The 21,496-nt window shown below is 43.8% G+C and overlaps 1 protein-coding gene across 2 annotated transcripts; it reads left to right on the forward strand.

Annotated features, from left to right (window-relative positions):
* Positions 1 to 4,968: 4,968 nt before the first annotated feature.
* SLC22A13 (solute carrier family 22 member 13) lies at positions 4,969 to 20,093 on the forward strand. Of its 2 annotated transcripts, none has more exons than XM_063303307.1 (11): positions 4,969 to 5,045; positions 5,480 to 5,897; positions 7,577 to 7,680; positions 9,202 to 9,356; positions 10,971 to 11,139; positions 11,967 to 12,087; positions 13,478 to 13,572; positions 14,467 to 14,681; positions 16,643 to 16,751; positions 18,359 to 18,568; positions 19,962 to 20,093. In XM_063303307.1, the coding sequence occupies exons 2-11, from the start codon at positions 5,526 to 5,528 to the stop codon at positions 20,050 to 20,052; spliced, it is 1,641 nt and encodes a 546-aa protein (XP_063159377.1). In that variant the 5' UTR covers positions 4,969 to 5,045; positions 5,480 to 5,525; the 3' UTR covers positions 20,053 to 20,093. The 2 variants fall into 2 exon arrangements, with proteins under 2 accessions (XP_063159377.1, XP_063159376.1); XM_063303306.1 differs by having other exon boundaries at positions 4,975 to 5,041.
* The last annotated feature ends 1,403 nt before the right edge of the window (positions 20,094 to 21,496 follow it).

Here is a 21,496-nt window from a genome sequence, read left to right on the forward strand (position 1 = left end):
ATTACTACTTCACCCGGTTGGTAATGTTATTGGCTACTTCTGAAAAGTATTCTGTTCTGTGGTTTTCTTTCCCATCCTCTTTGTTATGGTGGCAGGAGAGAAGGAACTGACAGTGATAAGAAGTAAGTCAGATTGATAAAAGTTCATCTCTGTGCTTATATATCGTGCCTCTGTGTGTGTGTGTGTGTGTGTGTTTGCACACAGCTGTGAAATGGAGGCTTCTAATCATTTCTTAAAGCTGATAATGCAATTGGGAGGGGATTTTTCCTCCTCTTTTTGGGGGGAGGGACTCAGGGAATGTTTTGCAGAAAGCTCAGATATAGTAATGAGGAGGTACTGAGCTTGAAACAGTAATAACATTGTGTGGATTGTGAGGCAAGTTTCTTAGGGGGTTATGCCTGGCCTCTTCACAGTATTTCTTTGTGGGGATAGTGAGAAAGTGATTTCATGAATTGACTTCCGTAGCATTTTGTCTAGGACTGATGAATCGATCAACTTCAGTTTCTCATTTTTGCAAATATGTCACATTTTCTTCTTAGTTTCTCATTTCTGCAGGTATGGCAAGATTCGTTTCTTGAAAACTTCATTTAAAAAAAAACCAAACTATTTGTATCCATCTTGGTCCACATTTCTCCAAATATATGGAGTTTTGTTTAGAATGCTGCCCAATGTACACTTTGCAGCAATTTTCTGTGATGGATTTTGTATGTTGCTTTCAAGAATATGTGTATTTTTGCACAGACCTTTCTGATCATCCATCCATCCATCCATCCATCCATCCATGCATCCATGCATCCATGCATCCATCCATGCATCCATGCATCCATGCATCCATCCATCCATCCATCCATCCATCCATCCATGCATCCATCCATCCATCCATCCATGCATCCATCCATCCATCCATGCATCCATCCATGCATCCATGCATCCATCCATGCATCCATGCATCCATGCATCCATCCATGCATCCATGCATCCATGCATGCATGCATGCATCCATCCATCCATCCATCCATGCATCCATCCATCCATCCATGCATCCATGCATCCATGCATCCATCCATCCATCCATCCATCCATCCATCCATGCATCCATCCATCCATCCATCCATCCATGCATCCATCCATCCATCCATCCATCCATGCATCCATCCATCCATCCATCCATCCATGCATCCATGCATCCATCCATCCATCCATCCATGCATCCATCCATCCATCCATCCATGCATCCATCCATGCATCCATCCATGCATCCATGCATCCATGCATCCATCCATCCATGCATGCATCCATCCATCCATCCATCCACCCATCCATGCATCCATCCATGCATCCATCCATCCATCCATCCATCCATCCATGCATCCATCCATCCATCCATCCATCCATCCATCCATCCATCCATGCATCCATCCATGCATCCATCCATGCATCCATGCATCCATGCATCCATCCATCCATGCATCCATGCATCCATCCATGCATCCATCCATCCATCCATCCATGCATCCATCCATCCATCCATCCATCCATCCATCCATCCATCCATCCATCCATGCATCCATCCATCCATCCATGCATCCATCCATGCATCCATCCATCCATCCATCCATCCATCCATCCATGCATCCATCCATCCATCCATCCATCCATCCATCCATCCATCCATCCATCCATCCAACTGAAATGCAAAATTTGGATTATTGCATCTTTCAAGTGATGTTTCCATTCATTCATCTGTTCTATAATGCCAAATTAGATACATTTCCTTTCAAATGCAGGTGAAACAGATTCCTTTCTATCCTTGTTTGATTTAGTTGCTGTTTCTGACCTGTCTTGTACAGTTTATGGGCATTTGGGTCTTTTCAACATGTCATCTTAAGTTTCCTAACCGGGTTAATCCTGTTTTGTGTAGATACCCTGTCAAATGTGCAACTCGCATGTCTCATGTGATGCAGCCCCCATCTGTTTTACTCCTTGCTCTCTGGCACTGTTTGAAGGACGATTTGTTTCTTCCTCCTAAGATAGAGCTCCGTTGCAGCATTGTGACATCCTTTAAAACAGCCTTGCCCAACCTGAAACTGTCCCGATGGGGCGGGACTCAATTCAGAGGGAGCAGAGCTAAAGATGATTTCTATCTTGGAAAATCAGGATCCTGAATCACATGGAGAACAAGTCGAATGCAATCACATGGTTGCATTCTTGATCAATCACGGGAAAGGAAGGCGGCAATGTGTTATAGCTGATAAAAAACCCCACTTTAACCTTCTGGATTTGAAGGGGAAGATCCTCAAATTACAGGCAACTGTTAGCACAGCAGCTAGAGACTTTGAATAGCTGCTATTATTTTTCAACAGCCCTAGAAGACAGAAGTAAAAGGTGAAAATTGGGAGAGATTTCCAATCTCCTTCAGGTAGACAAGAACTAACAGGTGGGGATGACACCTGTGAAGGAGGAGGACTGAAACTCAGCCTGGCTTCCTACTCAACTGTTGGCCCATTGCACTGGGTTCAGGCAGGCATTTTACTGGCAGATCTTTGCCCACATGCAAATTGTGAGAGGAGGAAGGAGCTAGGCTCAGAGATGTGGAAAGGTTCATTTCTTGTACAATCGATAAAACAATTTTGCCTTTGACTCATGAAGTCAGAACGTATACACTGCATTACTATAAAGTTGGAACATTACCTGCAAACTGGGAGGAGGGAACTCCTACCTTCAAGAACAAAAAAGGGCTTGAAAACAAAGGAAACAGTATAATATAAGTAACTGTGGCTTGGGAGTGGCTGTTTGCCTGGTGAATTTAACCCTTTCTGTGACACCTAAAGGGGGCTTCTGTCTCTCTCTCCTTCCTCCCTTCCCTTCCCTTCCCTTCCCTTCCCTTCCCTTCCCTTCCCTTCCCTTTTCTTTCTCTCCTTCCTCCCCCCATTCTTCTCTTGAAAAAGGAGAATGGGAAAGTGTGCATGTATGTCTGTGCCTACATATGTACATTTGTGTGGGAGAGTGTTTCATGTGGAAAAGAGACAGTATTTGATGCATGCAGACAGAGGTCAGCTCTATAGCCAGTTATTTTAAGAAGTAATTATTTATTTAATTTAAATTAATTTTTGATCCAGGCTGTTTACTTAGCTCTGTCCTACCATGAATCAAGCTGGTTCATGAGACTATGGGGCTTCTTCCTAAGCAAGTTTATGTAAAATATGTAAGGGAAGACTGGGCCAGTAATGTCTGTGGAACAAATCTCCATGCAAACATCTGCATGGGCTTTGAACTCCTAAGCATGTCAGCTAACAGCATGGATGGGAGAAGAACCACCATTTGCCATGGTGACAGATAATCTGCTTGATGTTGCATTACTGCTTTGTACAAAAAAATCTGTTTCCTCACTATTCTGGAGGATCTTCTGCTAGGACAGAAAGTTCCAGGCTGCAAAAACTTGAATACAGTAAAGAAATAAGTATCAGTGCTGAAGGTTCTGTTTGTTCTTTCCAAGTGAACTTCCTAACTTTGCATTTCCAAGGGAACTGATCTACTGGCCCAGCATGATCCTTGATGCTAAAAGTTCAAGGGGGCTTGAGAAAAGGATATCTAAATGACTGGAATGCACTAATAATGGAGTGGGGGACATGTACTCCTGGACACGAGACTAGTTCCCAAACAGGTTTAACAAGCCACAATGTTTGAGTTCCAACAATCCATTAAACCCACAAGAAACTGCAATGTGTGAAACCAGTGCCTTCTTTTTTTGGTTTTAGCCATGTTAAAGCTAACATCAAGCAGTGATGGACACAAGGGTTCTTCTCATCCTGGTCTCCTCAAGGTATCTCCTCCATTCCTTGGTTGGAATACAAGTCCCAGAATCCCTTGACAATCTGATTGAGATTTATAACAATTTAATTCATCAGCTCCTGAGGATGCCAGGCTGGAGAAAGCTGAGTCACAGAAGCATAAGCGAGGGCTAGGTTTTCAGAAGTGCTCACGGCTTGTGTGGTAGCTAAGATTCCATAGATTTATTAGAGGATACGAAGAAGTCAGAAGACCATGTTTAAGAAGATAACTCGTTAGCAATTTTGCTGTTGCATCAGCCTGAAAAGGGACAGCTTGAACAGGCCTGACTTGGTGTATTACTCACAGCAAGTGTGGAAGATATTGTTGTTTATTCATTTAGTCGCTTCCGACTCTTCGTGACTTCATGGACCAGCCCACGCCAGAGCTTCCTGTCGGTCGTCAACACCCCCAGCTCCCCCAGGGACGAGTCCGTCACCTCTAGAATATCATCCATCCACCTTGCCCTTGGTCAGCCCCTCTTCCTTTTGCCCTCCACTCTCCCTAGCATCAGCATCTTCTCCAGGGTGTCCTGTCTTCTCATTAAGTGGCCAAAGTATTTCAGTTTTGCCTTTAATATCATTCCCTCAAGTGAGCAGTCTGGCTTTATTTCCTGGAGGATGGACTGGTTGGATCTTCTTGCAGTCCAAGGCACTCTCAGAATTTTCCTCCAACACCACAGTTCAAAAGCATCGATCTTCCTTCGCTCAGCCTTCCTTATGGTCCAGCTCTCGCAGCCATATGTTGCTACGGGGAACACCGTTGCTTTAACTATGCGGACCTTTGTTGTCAGTGTGATGTCTCTGCTCTTAACTATTTTATCGAGATTTGTCATTGCTCTTCTCCCAAGGATTAAGTGTCTTCTGATTTCCTGACTGCAGTCAGCATCTGCAGTAATCTTTGCACCCAGAAATACAAAGTCTTTCACTGCCTCTACGTTTTCTCCCTCTATTTGCCAGTGATCAATCAAGCTGGTTGCCATAATCTTGGTTTTTTTGAGGTTTAGCTGCAAGCCAGCTTTTGCACTTTCTTCTTTCACCTTCATCATAAGGCTCCTCAGTTCCTCTTCGCTTTCAGCCATCAAAGTGGTATCATCTGCATATCTGAGACTGTTAATGTTTCTTCCAGCGATTTTAACTAAAGAGAAGCCAACACCGAGAGATGTCACATTTTTTCTCAATTTCTGAACCCCCTGCCCCAGCTGTGTTCTAAAGTGGGTAAGAGTATGCCTATATTGGGGTGGGCTTAGATTGAAACCATGGCTTAGAACTTAGAAATGTGGGGTGTGGGATGAAAGCTTGCTAGCTGCTCCACTGGGCATTGTTTTCTTGCTTTACTCTCTTGAAGTGCTTATGATTCCTTTTGCTAAGTCTTCACTACAAAAGAATCAACATTCTTTGGCTTCTCTCTTGAGTTTTGTCTCATGACTTCAAGTGTCCCATACACTGAAGCCAGTAGAAACCATCAGTGCCAGGAAGTTGCTGCTCTGAAGTGTGTTATCAGCTGTGTGACTTCTCCAAGGAGCACCCTGATTCTCAGAAATCCTTCTTAGTGGCACTCAGAAGCAGTGTCGTTAGACCTTAACCTGACCAAAACTCAGTTAACTATTACTTTATCCTCTGTCCTGATTTTGTTTAAATATTAATTTCAGGCCTTCAGTGTGACAACAATTTAGTCCAGCTGTTGAAGATCACTTAATGTCAGGATTTGGAGATATCTTGAAGGTGGTTGGAGAATATGGGAGGTTCCAGAAATGGTTGGTGGTGCTCATCTGCATCCCAAATTTCTTAACCCCGTTTCACATGTTTGGCCAAGTCTTCATCAGTATGGATGTGCCTCACCGTTGCAATACCAGCTGGATCCAGGCAATTAGCCCGAACCTAACCATGGAACAGGAGCTGAATTTTACCATTCCTAGGAAACCAGATGGTTCTCTGGATGAATGCTGGAGGTTCAGTCCAGTGGAAGAAGATATTGAATCGATAATAAAATATGGGCTCAATTCTACTGAGAAGTGTCAACAAGGATGGGTATATCCTTCAGACCTCGCGCCAACACTGATAACAGAGGTGTGTATATATAATCTGCATTCCTTTGAGTTCAAAATGATTCCATTTTGAAATGGTTATTGGTTGTGCACCATAGAAATTGCACTGTCCCCTTCAAAACAGTTGTTGAAATTGGTGCAGCTTACCTGTTACTCCTAGAATAATCATCTAGGCATGAAATGAGATGGAGTTGAGGGGCCTATGGAAAAAAAAATCAGTGGTATCTTCGAACAAGATGCAAAGCACAGAGGTGATAACCACATGGCATTTTCTTGTAGTCTGGATGTTGTGCATCACAGGCCATTTGATCACTTGAGAACACTTTGATGTTAAATTTAGTAGAAAAATATAATTGTTTAATGCCTGTAGCTTTCTAAAGCTGATGGCTCAGTGGTTCATCAACATCTCCAGATGTTGTTGAGCTATAACCCCCAGCAGCCTTGGTCATTGTGCCCACTGGTGATGCCTACTGGGAAATGTAGGCTACAAATCTACAATTATAGATCCAATTACCGTGAAACCTCAATTTAACGGACCAATTGGGGGTGATTTACCCCCATTGCATAAAGCTGTTGTTATGCCAATGGTGCAAGTTATATAATTTGCATTGATTTGTGTCATGTGGTCACCCTATAACTGACAGATCTGCCCTGAAGGATGTAAAATTAAGGTAGAATTAACATAAATTTAACTGCTTCATCCAGACTACTTGGTATGCGACAGCTATCCATTATTTTAGCAGGATGTCCAGATGGAAATCTGGTCTGTGGTATCTGAAGTCTGTTAAATAAGGGTCCATAAAATCAAGGTTTTGCTGTACAGTACTAGGATTTAAAGAGAAAGGTTCTCCGTACTGAAAGTAGATAATTTATGTACTTTCGTCAGTAGTATGAGTCTAAAATAGGACTTCATGGTGACCCTAGTTTAGGAGATGTTCTTTCTCTCTTCCCTGATTCACACATCGTGCTAAGACGTGAGTAGTTTAGCTGTGGTTTATGGAATAAACCATTATGTGTGAGTCCACACACCAACATGAACAAATGCATTATGGTTTAGCATAGCCTTCCCTAACCCAGGCACCCTCCAAATATGTGGCTTTCATTCCCAGAATTCCCCAGCCAGCAGGGCCATTCTGAGAGTTGAAGTCCATACATCTGGAGGGACCCAGGCGTCTCTCTTTCTTACACACAGGAACAATGGTCTGCGTTTTCACAAGTCCCCGCACCATGGGAAGCTGACTTGTCAGCCAAGGATGTCACAGACATCACAGGCATTCCCGGGATGCATTGTATGCACATTTTAAGCTCACATGATCTCCTGGACAAATGGAGAAGAGCTGAGTGTTTTTAGCTTGTCCACCTTGCTAGTGAGTTTGGCCTACAATTCCCAGAATTTCTAGCCAACAGTCATGCTGGCTATGGAAATCTTGCAATGGAAATCCAAATACAGTAGATTCAGAAAGAATCTGGTGGGGCAATTGACTCAAACAATGCTTCTGGAAAGTTTCTCTTCAAGAAAGCCAAGCATTTGGCTACTCTTACCTGTTTGTAGTGGAAATGGCTGTCATAAGTATTCCACAAGGTGTGGTTTATCAGCTCACAGGTAAAAACATGAGGCTAAATAAGGCAAGAGTCACGCGGGAACCAAAATAGTGCCATCAGGAGGTTAAATGAAAAGGCATTTATCTTTTTCTCCTTTAGTTTAATTTGGTCTGTGACCGAAAAGACTTAAACGACTTCTCCCAATCCATTTACATGGGTGGTCTTCTGGTTGGAGCACTGGTCTTCGGCCCACTGAGTGACAGGTAAAGGCCAGGTAGATATTTCACACAGCAGCTGAAAAGAAGAGTGTGCTGCTGGTGGTTGATGAGGTGGTTTAGCAGTTTGTGCAGGGGTCAAAGGGGGTCAGAAAGGTCAAGAAGGCAGCTGGGCTTGCAATCAATGCCTGCTTTTTTCCGTGTGCTGCACTTCTGGATTATCCATCCCCAGCCTGGTCCTTTAGGACTTCCAGCTGTGCACCCATTACTGCTATAACTGAGTCCATCCACTTTGTTGCTGGTTGTCCTCTTCTTCTCTTTCCTTCCAACTTTCCAGCATGATGGACTTCTCAAGAGAACTGGGTCTTTACATAACATGTCCCAAATTTGATAATTTGAGCCTGGTCATTTGTATCTCAAGGGAGAACCCTGGTTTGTTCTAGGATCCATTTGTTTGCTTTCTTGGCCGTCCACGGTATTCTAAGGAGTCTTCTTCAACACCAAGGGTTGATTTAATTGCATTTCAGTGGAATTGATGAAATACCATTTCTCCCCATGTATTTAATACATTTCCTTTTTCTCATATTGAAAAACTAGAATTGGCATAACTTACACAAAGGGAATCTAGGATTTCAAGAGATAAACACATATGTATACAATTCTTGAAATACATAACCCTTACTTATGCACCAGGGATGCAGTGGCGCTGCGGGTTAAACCGCTAAGCTGCTGAGATTGCCGATCGGAAGGTTGGCAGTTCGAATCCGCGTGATGGGGTGAGCTCCGGTTGCTAGTCCCAGCTCCTGCCAACCTAGCAGTTCGAAAACATGCAAATGTGAGTTGATTAATAGGTACCGCTCCGGCAGGCAGGTAATGGCATTCCGTGTAGTCACGCCAGCCACATGACCACAGAGGAAGTGTCTACGGACAAACACCGGCTCTTCGGCTTTGAAACGGAGATGAGCACCGCCCCCTAGAGTCGGACATGACTGGACTTAATGTCAAGGGAAACCTTTACCTACTTATGCACACTTGTGTGTCTCAGAAATCAGCCTGTGGTTTTCTATGGGGAAAGGCATTCCAGGTCTCTCCTTTGCAACACTAAGACCAGATTCACACAACTCACCAAATTTGAGTTAACAACTGCTAGGCTCAAAATGTACACTCTGCCAAACTCAGGACATTAATACATTCTGCAGATCACGTTAAGGGCACTTCTGGGTGCACCCAACTTTCTGAATCCCAGTGTTGCAATCCTATTTTAGCCTACCCTCAGGGGTGTTCACAGGGAAGGGCTCAAAAAAATCAAGTTGGCGGCCACATCCATGGGATTACAGCCCCACCCTTTTTCACATGCATCCTGAGGGCAGGGCTCTGATCAATCATTCTGGCTACCATCTTGATTTTTTTGGCCTTTTCCCTGCAGGCTCCCCTGTCTACCCTTGCGTGCTGCACAAACCCAGCCTATCTTTCTCTAGGAAAAAGAGCCCCTGGATTTTTGAAATGTGGGTTTTCATTCTGATCATTATAATTACGTCTTCCTCTAGTGCGTTGCATTTTCTTCTCCAGGATTGGAAGTCGGTTGACCATCCTGCTTACGCTCCTCATCATGGGATCCTTTGGCATTGGGGCTGGTTTGGCACCCAATTTCTACATCTACATTGCGCTCAGATTCTTCGTGGGTGCTGCTTTTGCTGGGATCAGCATCAGCATGGCAGCCTTGAGTAAGTCCTAGAAGCTCAAACTTCAGCATCTAAGGAGATCACGCCCTCCCCCCCCCCCAAAATCTCTACATTGTATAATCATTACATTGATATTAATTATAATTATTAGCTCAAGTTTATGCTGAAAAGTGTCACGGTAGAATAACTTAACCTTCTACGGGTAAAGTTGGGTAGTATATTGGAAAGAAAGATGAGGACAACAGTTGTACAAGCGTAAGGGGTTTAATCTTTGGAATCATGACCACAAGACGTGGCCGTGGCTATGGCCACCAACCTGGAGACCTTTCAAGGGGGGTTGAATAAATTCATGGAGGACAAGACTATCATGAGCTATGAGTCTTGAAGACTCCATGTTACTTCCAAGCTGGAGACTGCCTATCTCCAAATCCTAGTTGTAAAAGGTAGCTAGGGCAAGAAAGTATCTCCATCTCTTGTTTGTTAGCATCTGAGAGGCATCCAGTTGGCTCCTATGAGAAGCAAAATGGAGGAGTAAGGTGGGACTGTTCTTATATTCTTATTGGAAGGAGTTTGAGAACAGACGGAATAAATACATTCTTTACAGAACACACAGCTGGTAGAATTCATTACCACAAGATGTAGTGTTGGACACTACTGGGATGGCTTTAAAATGGGATTGGGTAAGTTCTTGGAGGACAGGTCTGTGAAGGGCTATCAGTACTGAAGATTCCATGCCTCCTCCAGGTTGGGGCAGCCTGTCTCCAAACCTCAGTTCTAAGACAACAACAGCAGAAGGGGTTGCATCTCCATCTCTGGCTTGCAAGCATCTCAGAGGCATCCAGTTGGCCACTGTGAGAAATAAAAGGCTGGATTAAGATGGGCCTTGGCTTGCTCTAGCAGGCCAGTTCTTGGAAGGAGATTTAGAACATATCAAAGAAAGCTTTTCTTCACACATAGCCTGTGGAATTTGCTACCACAGGATATGGTGAGGACCAGCAACTGAGTGGCTTTGAAGGGGGATTGGATAAATTCACAGAGGACAAATGCACTGAGGATTCTTCATCTTGAGAAGGCTGAAGCTGAGATAACGTACCCACGTTGTAACACTGTTGTGGTTTGTTCCAGGATAGACTACAAAACCCAAACCATATTTGCATGTGTGAACTGCGGCTGTTCCTGCCGGGAGCCACAGTTAGGAAGTTTGGGGAGAGCAAACATCACAGTGGGCAGGCAGAGATGCCCAAAGGGAGGACCTGGATTTTTAAAAAATTAAATTCCCTTAATTTTGTTTTTAGATGTTTTCCCCTTTACTTTTTCAAGCTACCTTAACACGATTGTTGAGATTTCAGGAAGGCCTCTGTATACTTCTCCTCTCAAAACTTCGAGGAGCTGTGCCACTGGCTTCCAATGATTGTATTTGGGGTGGGGGATCCCTGGGGTGCCATAAAAGGGTTTAGACCACACTGGGGCTTCCCGTGAGAAATATAGAGGTGCTCGGTGGCGGAGCTTGATGCATTGCGGGCAGGTAAAATGACCCATCTATCCAATGAACAGGGTAGGGAAAGGAGTGGATTTCTGAATGGAAACTGTAGCTGATGGAGAAGGGTGAAGGCCTTTGCATTTTAAAAGAGATCTGAGTTCTCCAAATCTTTTTAGGTTCGGAGTGGGTGGGCCCGTCTTACCGTCCACAAGCGCTGATCACTACCCATTGTGCCAATGCGCTGGGTCAAATGGCTCTGGCTGGCTTGGCGTACTTTATCCGTGGCTGGCGGCTCTTTCAGATAGCAGGCTCGGCCCCCGCATTAGCCCTCTTTTTCTACATTTGGTAAGTTTCTGTGTGCAAATAGAGTGATGCTCAGCTGGCTAGATAATCTGGGGAACACTATATTTGGGGATACAATTGACTGCAATGGGCTTCACTGTTTCATTTGTTACTGGCTTTATTTTAAAGAGCTACTCCTCACCTTTCGGTAAGGTTCCCAAGGTGGCTAGCTTACAAAATCTCAGATTTTTAATTTTGTCCCTTGCATTGTGCAGGTTTCTCGTCATCATGGCTCTGAGGTTCAACCTAGAAGTGTGCGGTTAATGCTCTGGGAAATCTCAGAAGCAGAACTGTGAAGGAAAAGTGTTGTGTGATGCCATTCAGGACCTGGTTATCTGGTTTAAAACATTTCTATAGAAATTTAAATAAATTTCCTGGTTTACCTGGAAGAATTGAGTACATCTACCAGCACAAGCAAATTTTCTCCTGTGCAGAAAATACAGGCCACTGGATTCTGGGCTTTGTGTGTGTGTGTGGAAGGGAGAATATGGAAAAATGAGGTTTTAAAAGCTAGAGATGCGCTGTCCTGGGTGGTACGCAGTGTTCGTTAAGGCCTGGCATGCACACCGAAAATTATATTTAAAGTATAGGCTTTAGCTCAATGATGTTCTGCACTTAGGCTGGAAGGAATTTACGTCTCCACTTTTGGGGCATCCAAAACCTGATCCTGGGATTTGATCTCTGTTCTTGATTCAGGTCAGTTTGATATTTGCTAAGAGAGTTGATTGTTCTCAGCCTAGTCAAACTCTCAAAGGAAACTGCTCTGTTGCCCGCCTCCCCCAATTCCTTTTCCAGTTCCAATTTATGTTTTTAACTGTTGCATGCTGCAGGGTCCTTCCCAGTTCTGCTCGGTGGCTGGCAACCAAGGGCAAAATCAAAGAGGCCAAAGAAATCCTCCAGAAAGCTGCATCTATCAACAAACGAACCATCCCCGAGGAAGTCCTCAACCAGGTGCCAGATGCACAATTTTGTTTATTACTCCTCTTGGGGCAATTCTTAGGCTAGAACGCTTTGAAAAGATGGAGAATATGATTGGCTTTATTCCTCCTTTCCAATACTATAACTTCTGTGGAGACCTTGGTGCTCTCTGAGCTTGCCTGTTGGCTTGCAGACGTTTCATGACCCAACTAGGGGACATCATCAGTGCTAGTGAGTGTGGGGTTTGCCCCCTGTTTATATCCAGTAGCTTGCCCTTCCCGTGTTGGCGAGGGTGTTGTTCTCTCCTTGGTGGTTCCTTGATTGGGGTCTTGCTTTCTGCTTGATTGTTTGTCTGGCGTCAATCCCTGCTTATCTGGGTGTCAGCTGCCGGAGAGGATGCGTTCTGGCCTTTTTGTTTCCTTCTTAGCTTTTTTATTGTCTCTTTTGAATGGTGTGCAAATGTGGTTTACCTCTATGATTACACACATCTACACACCATTTACACACATTTATACAATTTACACGCATTCACACACTATATTTACACACATTTACACCATTTACACACCACTCACACACCATTCACACACGTTTACACACATTTACACACCATTCAAAGGACACAACAGAAAGCTAAGAAGGAAAAGAAAAGACCAGAATGCATCCCCTCCAGCAGCCAACACCCAGGCAAGCAGGGATCCACGCCAGACAAACAATCAAGCAGGCAAACAATCAAGCGGAAAACAATACCCTGACCGAGGAATTACCAAGGAGAAAACCACACCCCCACCAACACGGGCAGGGCAGGGCAGGGCAGGGCAGGCCGCCCTATATAAACAGGCAGCAAAGCCCACCCTCCCTGGCACTGATGATGTCACCTAATTGGGCAATAAAACATCTGTGAGCAAACAGCAAAGCTCAGAGAGCACCAAGGACTCCACGGTTCAACCCTGATCTACAGAGATCCTCTTCTATGAGAACGATAACTTCTATTTTTTTTCCCCTCCTTTGGACCTTTCTCCTTTGATCCTTAACTTCTCTATCTCCCTGAAGGGATGTTTTGGACAAAAGTATTGGTTTTTATCCTCTCTGCCTATGTACCTGCTTCATTTTTAGGTTATGGCAGCTTCAGCCTAGCCTTACAAACCCCCCCTCAAAAGCTGTCTTTTCATCTGGAAGGTGTACGACTAAAACGAATAAAGGGGGAAATGCCGTTTTCTGGAAGCGGGGGTTATTTCAAACAAACATCTGGACTGGGAATGAAAAGGAGACGGTTTCTGATTCGCTTGCTTGCGCTGCAACAGAGGGAGGGAGGGAGGGAGGGAGGGGATGCCTAAGGCAAGATTACAGTTAAGAGGACACAACAGGACAGTAACCATGAAGTCTGGCTGACGTTTTGCCTTTTATTTTGCACTCGTTCAAGTTGGCTCCGGAAGAGAAGGTGGAATCTGGAAATATCCTAGATCTTTTCAAGAAGCAGCATCTAAGGAATGTGACTTTAATCATGGCTTGGGTGTGGTATGTCTTCCAAATCACTTTAATTTGTCAAATAGCATTAAAAAAAACTCCACAAAGCAGATGTATTTTTAATGTAATGTGCGAAACGGCTATAACTTCTCAGAAGCACACACCTTGCATATAACCCTTGGCTTAATTTGTATGTTCCCCAGCACCCTAAAGGATCACATCACTGAAAATTGGTGGCCAGTCCCACCTTTTCAGTTTTCCACTACTGGTAGTCCTCGACTTACAACCACAATTGGGACTGGGATTTCCATCGTAAGTCGTTGCAGTCATAAGCCAAGTCACTATGTGACCGGACCTGATTTTATGACCATATTTATGACAGCCTATAAGTGAATCACTGGTCATTAAGTGAATCACTGCAGTAATTAAGTGAATCCAGCTTCCCCAATGGGCATTTTGTGCTGGAAAACAGCAAAAAATGTCGCAAAACACGATCGTGACCGCGGGACACTGCAACCAGTCATAAACATGAGCCAGTCGCCAAGTGCCCAAAATGTGAACATGTAACCACAGGGGGAGGGGGGGGTGCAACGTTTTGCGATGCTCAGAAGTGCTTTACAGGCCGTAAAGTACCCATTCTGAGGCCATCGTAACTTTGGACCATTGTTAAACGAACGGTCGTAAGTCGAGGACTACCTGTATTTCTAAACAAAATCAAGCCTAAAAGAAGTGTATTAATTCTCTGGTAAGGTTGACACCCCTCGATTGCAATCTTCCTTTGATCCCAAGTTTTTGGCTCACCTTCAGTGATATCACTGCTTCCCTGCTCTGTTCCTTATTGCCAAAACTTTTTCCATCACTGCAGTAGACAGAGAGGGAGCTAGAAATGGAAATTATTTGAAAAGAACTGCAAGACAAATCAGGATCTTCTGGTTTGGTCCTCAGGTTTGTGGACAGTTTTGTGTATTATGGAGTGAGTCTTCATGTTGGGGATTTCGGCTTGGACATCTACTTGACCCAACTCATCTTTGGAGCAGTTGAAATACCGTCTCTCTTCTCCTGCATCTTTCTGCTCCAATGGATCGGTCGGAAGAAGTGCCAAGCAGCTTGGCTTCTCCTGGGGGGCATCATGTGTGTGCTCATTCCAGTTGTCCCCAAAGGTACAGAGAATATTTGGGAAGCCAAATAGCAAGGCAACCGTGGGAGGTCAAAAGACTGTGGATGGCCTAGTCTTAGCAGGATTGATTGTTATGTGCTGTCAAGTTGTTTTAGACTCCTGGAGACCACATGGATGGATTTTCTCCATGATGATCTGTCCCTAACCTGGTCCTTCAGGTCTTCCAAATGTGCTCTCATTGCCACTGTAAGCGAGTCAGTCCACTTTGCTGCTGGATGTCCCATTTTTCTCTTTCCTTCCACCTTTCTTAGCAGACTTTTCTAGAGAGCTGGGTCTTCACATAATGTGTCTGAAGTCGGATAATTCGAGCCTGATCTTAGCAAGAGCTGCATCAAAACCCTTGGAGGCCCTTTCTTCATGACTAGAAAGCCATATTGAGTTTGGTGGGTCCTAAATAGGCAGCTTGGCCAATTCGGTAAAAGGTTGTCTGAGAAATCTCCCCACGTGGTAGGATTGTGAAGAAGTTCCATCTTTTTGAGCTGAACCATTACAGAGATTGTTTTCACTTTTGCATGAAGCTGTGCTGTCATGGTTATGCTTGCCTGCCATGCTAAACCATGAATGGAGGATTCCTGCAGGCTGAGAGTTCCACCATGGTCTCCACGGGAGAAAGGGCAGCTCCTTTCTGGTTGCATGGAAAAGCTCAGGCCAGTCAGGGCTTGACCACAGAGCTTGATCAAGATGGGCCTACAGCTGACAAGGCCTCCATGTTTTGTGGTCCATATTAGAAAAAAACTCAGCAGAGGGGCTGCTGATTGCTAAATATTTGGGGAAAAGAGAACCATTGCAGGGATAAAGAGCAAAAGAGAAAGTGCCAGGAGAGATTAGCAGAGAAGACAGAAATCAGAGAGGCACAGAGTATCCATTAATGTATGTCCCTTGAACCTCATGTTCAGGGCTTTCTCATGATGGACCATTTCGTGTGAGCCTAACTTCACCAGGTTGACATTAAGTCCAGTTGTGTCTGACTCTAGGCGGCGGTGCTCGTCTCCGTTTCAAAGCCGAAGAGCTGGCGTTTGTCCATAGACACTTCCTCTGTGGTCATGTGGCCGGCATGACTAAAGGGACGCCGTTACCCGCCCGCTGAAGCGGTACCTATTTGCATGTTTTCGAACTGCTAGGTTGGCAGGCTAACCTCAGTAGGGCTCTATTTTCTGATGCTAAATATGGAGCTAAGGAAGAACTGTCTTCCAGAACACCTCCTGTGGTGAGAAGATATTGATGGATTGTGCCCTCGGGCCTACACCAGTTGTCCAACCAGTTGTCTTATGAGTAATCCCTAACTTTTCTTTCCAACACAGTGGAGATTTATTTCCACATCAAATGTGTCATAATTTCTGTGATGTTCACAGGTTTTATTTTAGCATCCTTCAAGATGCTGGCTTCAAACTATGTAGTCAACCCTCTCCAATCCAGGCACCATATAGCTTAGTGGACTTCAGCTCCCAATATTCTCCAGCCTGCATGGGCCCTGCTAAGAATTCTGGAAGTCCACAAATGCGGAGGTTGCCCAGGATGGAGAACATGAGATATGATGGGGAATTGGCTTATGTTAACAAACGATGGTTATGTTTAACCACAGTTTATGGCCCATTTCCAATGAACCTAGGGTAGACTGGAAGCCTTGATTTTAATACTGTATCAACATGAGGAGAAGAGGGAAGTGGGTGGTGGCCTGATGCAGCTACTGACCCAAACTCCTGGTTTATGTAGTCCAATTGTCTAGTCTTCCCTTGGTGGCATCTCATTAGTGGCTCAGCCCCACTGATTAGTGCAGGAACTCTATAAGGGGCTAAAACTTTCTCCTGAAAGGGTCATCAGGAACCACCTATGGATTTGTGTGAACCTAGATCCCAGCTTTGAAGCTTCCAATTATTCTGAAACTTCTGAGCTTAATTTTCTGTTCCTTGATTTTCTGATTCCCAACTTCATTTTTTTCCTCAGCTTTCCCTGTGATTGTAACAGTGCTAGCGGTGATTGGCAAGTCTGCCCTGGGAGCCTCCTTTTCAACCACTTACCTGTTTTCTGCAGAGATATTCCCCACAATTGTCAGGTGAAATCTTATTTATGTATTTATATGTATTTACTTACTAACTCCATTTATAAGGCCACCTAGCTCAAACAGTGTGTCTCTGGGCAATAAACCAACCCCCCTCAACATTAAAATAAGTGCAATATATAAATATAAAATACAATCTATAATCTCTAGGAGTGTTTTTCAAACTTGGCAATTTTAAGACGCGTGGACTTCAACTCCCAAAATTCCCCAGGCTCATATGATTTTGGGATGTGATCATAATGATGTTCATGTCAGGTTTCCATATTTTTGTCCTGTTTCCATATTTTTGAGTCATTTCTTTATTTAAAGAAGACATTACTGAATGTCCTTATCGAACGATTTAATGCCCTAAGACTTGCTTTACATTTCCCATCTTGCTTTACAGACAAAGGGGAATATTATCTGTGGTTTTAAATTCTCTGGGCAGGATGAGAATCTATCAGAAGTATTTATGGCTCTAATCTAAAGACCTGTATGGAATTTGGGGGCTTCACAGTGTTGACGAAGCAATTGTTACTCATAAAACAAAAACAAAAACAAAAGTATTTGTAAAAGCATCCTTATAGACCGGTGTTTCTCAACCTTGGCTACTTAAAAATGTGTGGGCTTCAATTCTCAGAATTCCCTAGCCAGCATGCATGGACTTCAATTCCCTGAATTCCCTAGCCAGCTATAAACCTAATAAGGCTGTTATAAATAAGCCTCAAATGCCAGTGGCCAAATATTCTTGATTCCTCTAATTCTGGTGCAATGCCACAAATGTTTGTTGATTTATTTCTCTGATGTAGCCTGCTGGCTATCTTAATGGTGACCTGGACAGACAACAAAATTCCAGCTACAAGAAAAGCAGGTGTTTCTTAACACGATCTTTTCAGTAGCCAAATAACTAAAAACTAAGCCCAATCTTTAATTAATGAAATGTATTTTATTTTAATTAATTTTAATTGAATTAATTTCAAGAATGCTTATAGGTTTGTCCCAGTATGAATTTTGCCTTGTTGAGCTCTTGCAGCAAATACTCTCTCCAAAAAATATCTCTGTTGGTAGTTGGAAAAGGATTAACCACAATTTCCAGCTTAGTTTGCACCCTGCAGGCTCCCAATCAATCCCTCTATCCAGATCAGAGCAAGCACATTCAGCAACCCTAGCAAAAATAGAGCTTAATGTCAGCAAATCAAAACAGTTAACTGGCAAAATTGAGGTAAAATGGCAAGCAAAAAGTAGCAGGAGAGAGACATGAGCAACAGGCAAGAATTTAACATTATTTATATATTTATATATCAAAACGCACAAAACTTTGCTGAGCCGCTGGAAACAATCCTGTGGGTCGTTAGCACAGACAGCCCCAAAGGGAGTGACCCTTGGTTGTCCCAGCTTCAACCCTATTATATATACCTAACAACAGCAGAATGGAAATGGAAAGTAGGCCACCGGGTGATCCTTCCTGTATCCTGCAGCACGAAAGAAGCAATTTGGTGAATGGAGACGATGTATTCAAACTAGGTAATGGTGGTTCTCATTTCTTCTAATCTGAAAACTTTCCACTGGTAAGGTTGAGTCACTCTGAGACACGATGTCCTTTATTCTATTTTTTCCACCAGACAATCCAGCCTAGGCTTGTGTTCCATGTCTGCCCGGATTGCGGGCATCATTGCCCCGTTAGTTGGCCTGCTAGCCAAATATCACCCTGCTATTCCCATGTCCTTGTTTGGGAGTTCAGCGCTGATCGGTGGAATCCTCTGCTTCTTCCTCCCTGAAACACGAAACAAAGATCTTCAGGATGTCACATCCCAACCCTCGTCAAGCCAGAGGTGAGTTCGTGTGGGCTAGCCCAGGCCTTTAGAGAACAGGAGGGATGCAGAGAGAAAGAGAAAGAAGCGTTCAGCTTAAGAGCTCAGCTTTGAAAAGGAAGTCTTCTTGAAGCTGATGATTGCTCCAAAGGAGTTAAGCTTCATTTAGGAAATAACATGGTGATAGTTGGTGAAGTCTGTCTACAGCAAAGAGCAGGTTGTGTGTGCTCAGCTCAGAGCTGGAAAAGAGGAAGCTGAAAGAGGAAGGAGATGCAGAAAACCCTAAGAATATCAGTCTAACCCAGTGTTTCTCAACCTTAGCAACTTTAAGATGTGTGGACTTCAACTCCCAGAATTCCCCAGCCAGTTGAAGTCCACCCATCTTAAAGTTGCTAAGGTTGAGAAACACTGGTCTAACCGGTAGGAGGCAAATGATGTAGAGACATGAAAAGTAAATCTTTTAGACAAGCAGAGAAGATTGAAGTGCAGGATCAACATCTTATTAATCTTTTCATAAGATTAATATCTTATGAAAGCTGGTTCATAAGATATTAATGTCCAACAGGTTGCAGGTAATTCTAAAATGATCAGTATAAAGAATAAGCATGAACACACTGTCTGGATTTATGCACTGAACTTAAGCTACAGGTAGTCCTCACTTAATGACCAGTTGTTTAGTGATGGTTCAGACTTATGACGGTACTAAAACTGACTTGCGACCAGTCCTTGCACTTACAACCATCGCAGCATCCCCACAGTCATGTGATTATGATTTGGGCACTTGGCAACTGGTTCGCATTTATGACCATTGCAGCGTCCGGTGGTCACATGATCGCCATTTGCAACCTTCCCAGCCAGCTTCCAGCAAACAAAATCAGTGGGGAACCACATGATTTGCTTAACAACCATGAGGGTTTGTTTGTTTGTTTGTTTGTTTGTTTATTTATTTATCAAATTTGTCACCGCCCATCTCCTCCGACCGGTTAGTTTAATGACCATGGTGATTCATTTAACAACCGCTGCAAAAATGGTTGTAAAATTGGGTTGGATTTGTTTAATGACTGCCTTGCTTAGCAACCAAAATTATGGTCCCAGTTATGGTCATTAAGCGAGGACTACCTATACATGCAAATAAATCACATTAGCGCATACTCTGACACATAAACCTAATTGTATTTTTACACAGCATGCATTAGCAACTGCCTAGATTTTTTTTTTTAATGGGGAAAGAAAAGATACAGGGAAAGAGAGGAAAAAACTAGCTCACCCTTTCTTTAAGCAGACTGCACTTGCTGGTTGCTTGGAGGTTCTTTCTGATCACCACAGGTGAGGTAGATGGCATTTAAATGACCTTCTGAAGAGATGTTAATTTAAAAAGTAGGATGGTTGACTTTCTCCCATTTAATGGCATTAGGTCCAAGAAGGCTTTCAACACTAATTGTGAAAAAGGACCAATAGAAGACGACAGACGGATTCCAGGATCTAGCCAGAACACGTACCTCTAGCACCAAGAAATCCTTGTGTTATCAAAGAGAAGGATGGGACTTTTTATGTTTGTTGTTTATTCGTTTAGTCGCTTCCGACTCTTTGTGACTTCATGGACCAGCCCACGCCAGAGCTTCCTGTCGGTCGTCAACACCCCCAGCTCCCTCAGGGACGAGTCCGTCACCTCTAGAATATCATCCATCCACCTTGCCCTTGGTCGGCCCCTCTTCCTTTTGCCCTCCACTCTCCCCAGCATCAGCATCTTCTCCAGGGTGTCCTGTCTTCTCATGATGTGGCCAAAGTACTTCCGTTTTGCCTTTAATATCATTCCCTCAAGTGAGCAGTCTGGCTTTATTTCCTGGAGGATGGACTGGTTGGATCTTCTTGCAGTCCAGGGCACTCTCAGGATTTTCCTCCAACACCACAGTTCAAAAGCATCGATCTTCCTTCGCTCAGCCTTCCTTATGGTCCAGCTCTCGCAGCCATACGTTACTACAGGGAACACCATTGCTTTAACTATGTGGGCCTTTGTTGTCAGTGTGATGTCTCTGCTCTTAACTATTTTATCGAGATTTGTCATTGCTCTTCTCCCAAGGATTAAGCGACTGATTTCCTGACTGCAGTCAGCATCTGCAGTAATCTTCGCACCTAGGAATACAAAGTCTTTCACTGCTTCTACATTTTCTCCCTCTATCTGCCAGTTATCAATCAAGCTGGTTGCCATAATCTTGGTTTTTTTGAGGTTTAGCTGCAAACCAGCTTTTGCACTTTCTTCTTTCACCTTCATCATAAGGCTCCTCAGTTCCTCTTCGCTTTCAGCCATCAAAGTGGTATCATCTGCATATCTGAGATTGTTAATGTTTCTTCCAGCGATTTTAACTCCAGCCTTGGATTCCTCAAGCCCAGCACGTCGCATGATGTGTTCTGCGTACAAGTTGAATAGGTAGGGTGAGAGGATACAGCCCTGCCATACTCCTTTCCCAATCTTAAATCAGTCCGTTGTTCCGTGGTCTGTTCTTACTGTTGCTACTTGGTCGTTATACAGATTCTTCAGGAGGCACACAAGATGACTTGGTATCCCCATACCACTAAGAACTTGCCACAATTTGTTATGGTCCACACAGTCAAAGGCTTTAGAATAGTCAATAAAACAGAAATAGATGTTTTTCTGAAACTCCCTGGCTTTTTCCATTATCCAGTGGATATTGGCAATTTGGTCCCTAGTTCCTCTGCCTTTTCTAAACCCAGCTTGTACATCTGGCAATTCTCGCTCCATGAACTGCTGAAGTCTACCTTGCAGGATCTTGAGCATTACCTTACTGGCATGTGAGATGAGTGCCACTGTTCGATACTTTGAACATTCTTTAGTGTTTCCCTTTTTTGGTATGGGGATATAAGTTGATTTTTTCCAATCTGATGGCCATTCTTGTGTTTTCCAAATTTGCTGGCATATAGCATGCATTA

Source organism: Candoia aspera, chromosome 4, assembly GCF_035149785.1.
Source record: "Candoia aspera isolate rCanAsp1 chromosome 4, rCanAsp1.hap2, whole genome shotgun sequence".
Classification (NCBI taxonomy): Eukaryota; Metazoa; Chordata; class Lepidosauria; order Squamata; family Boidae; genus Candoia; species Candoia aspera.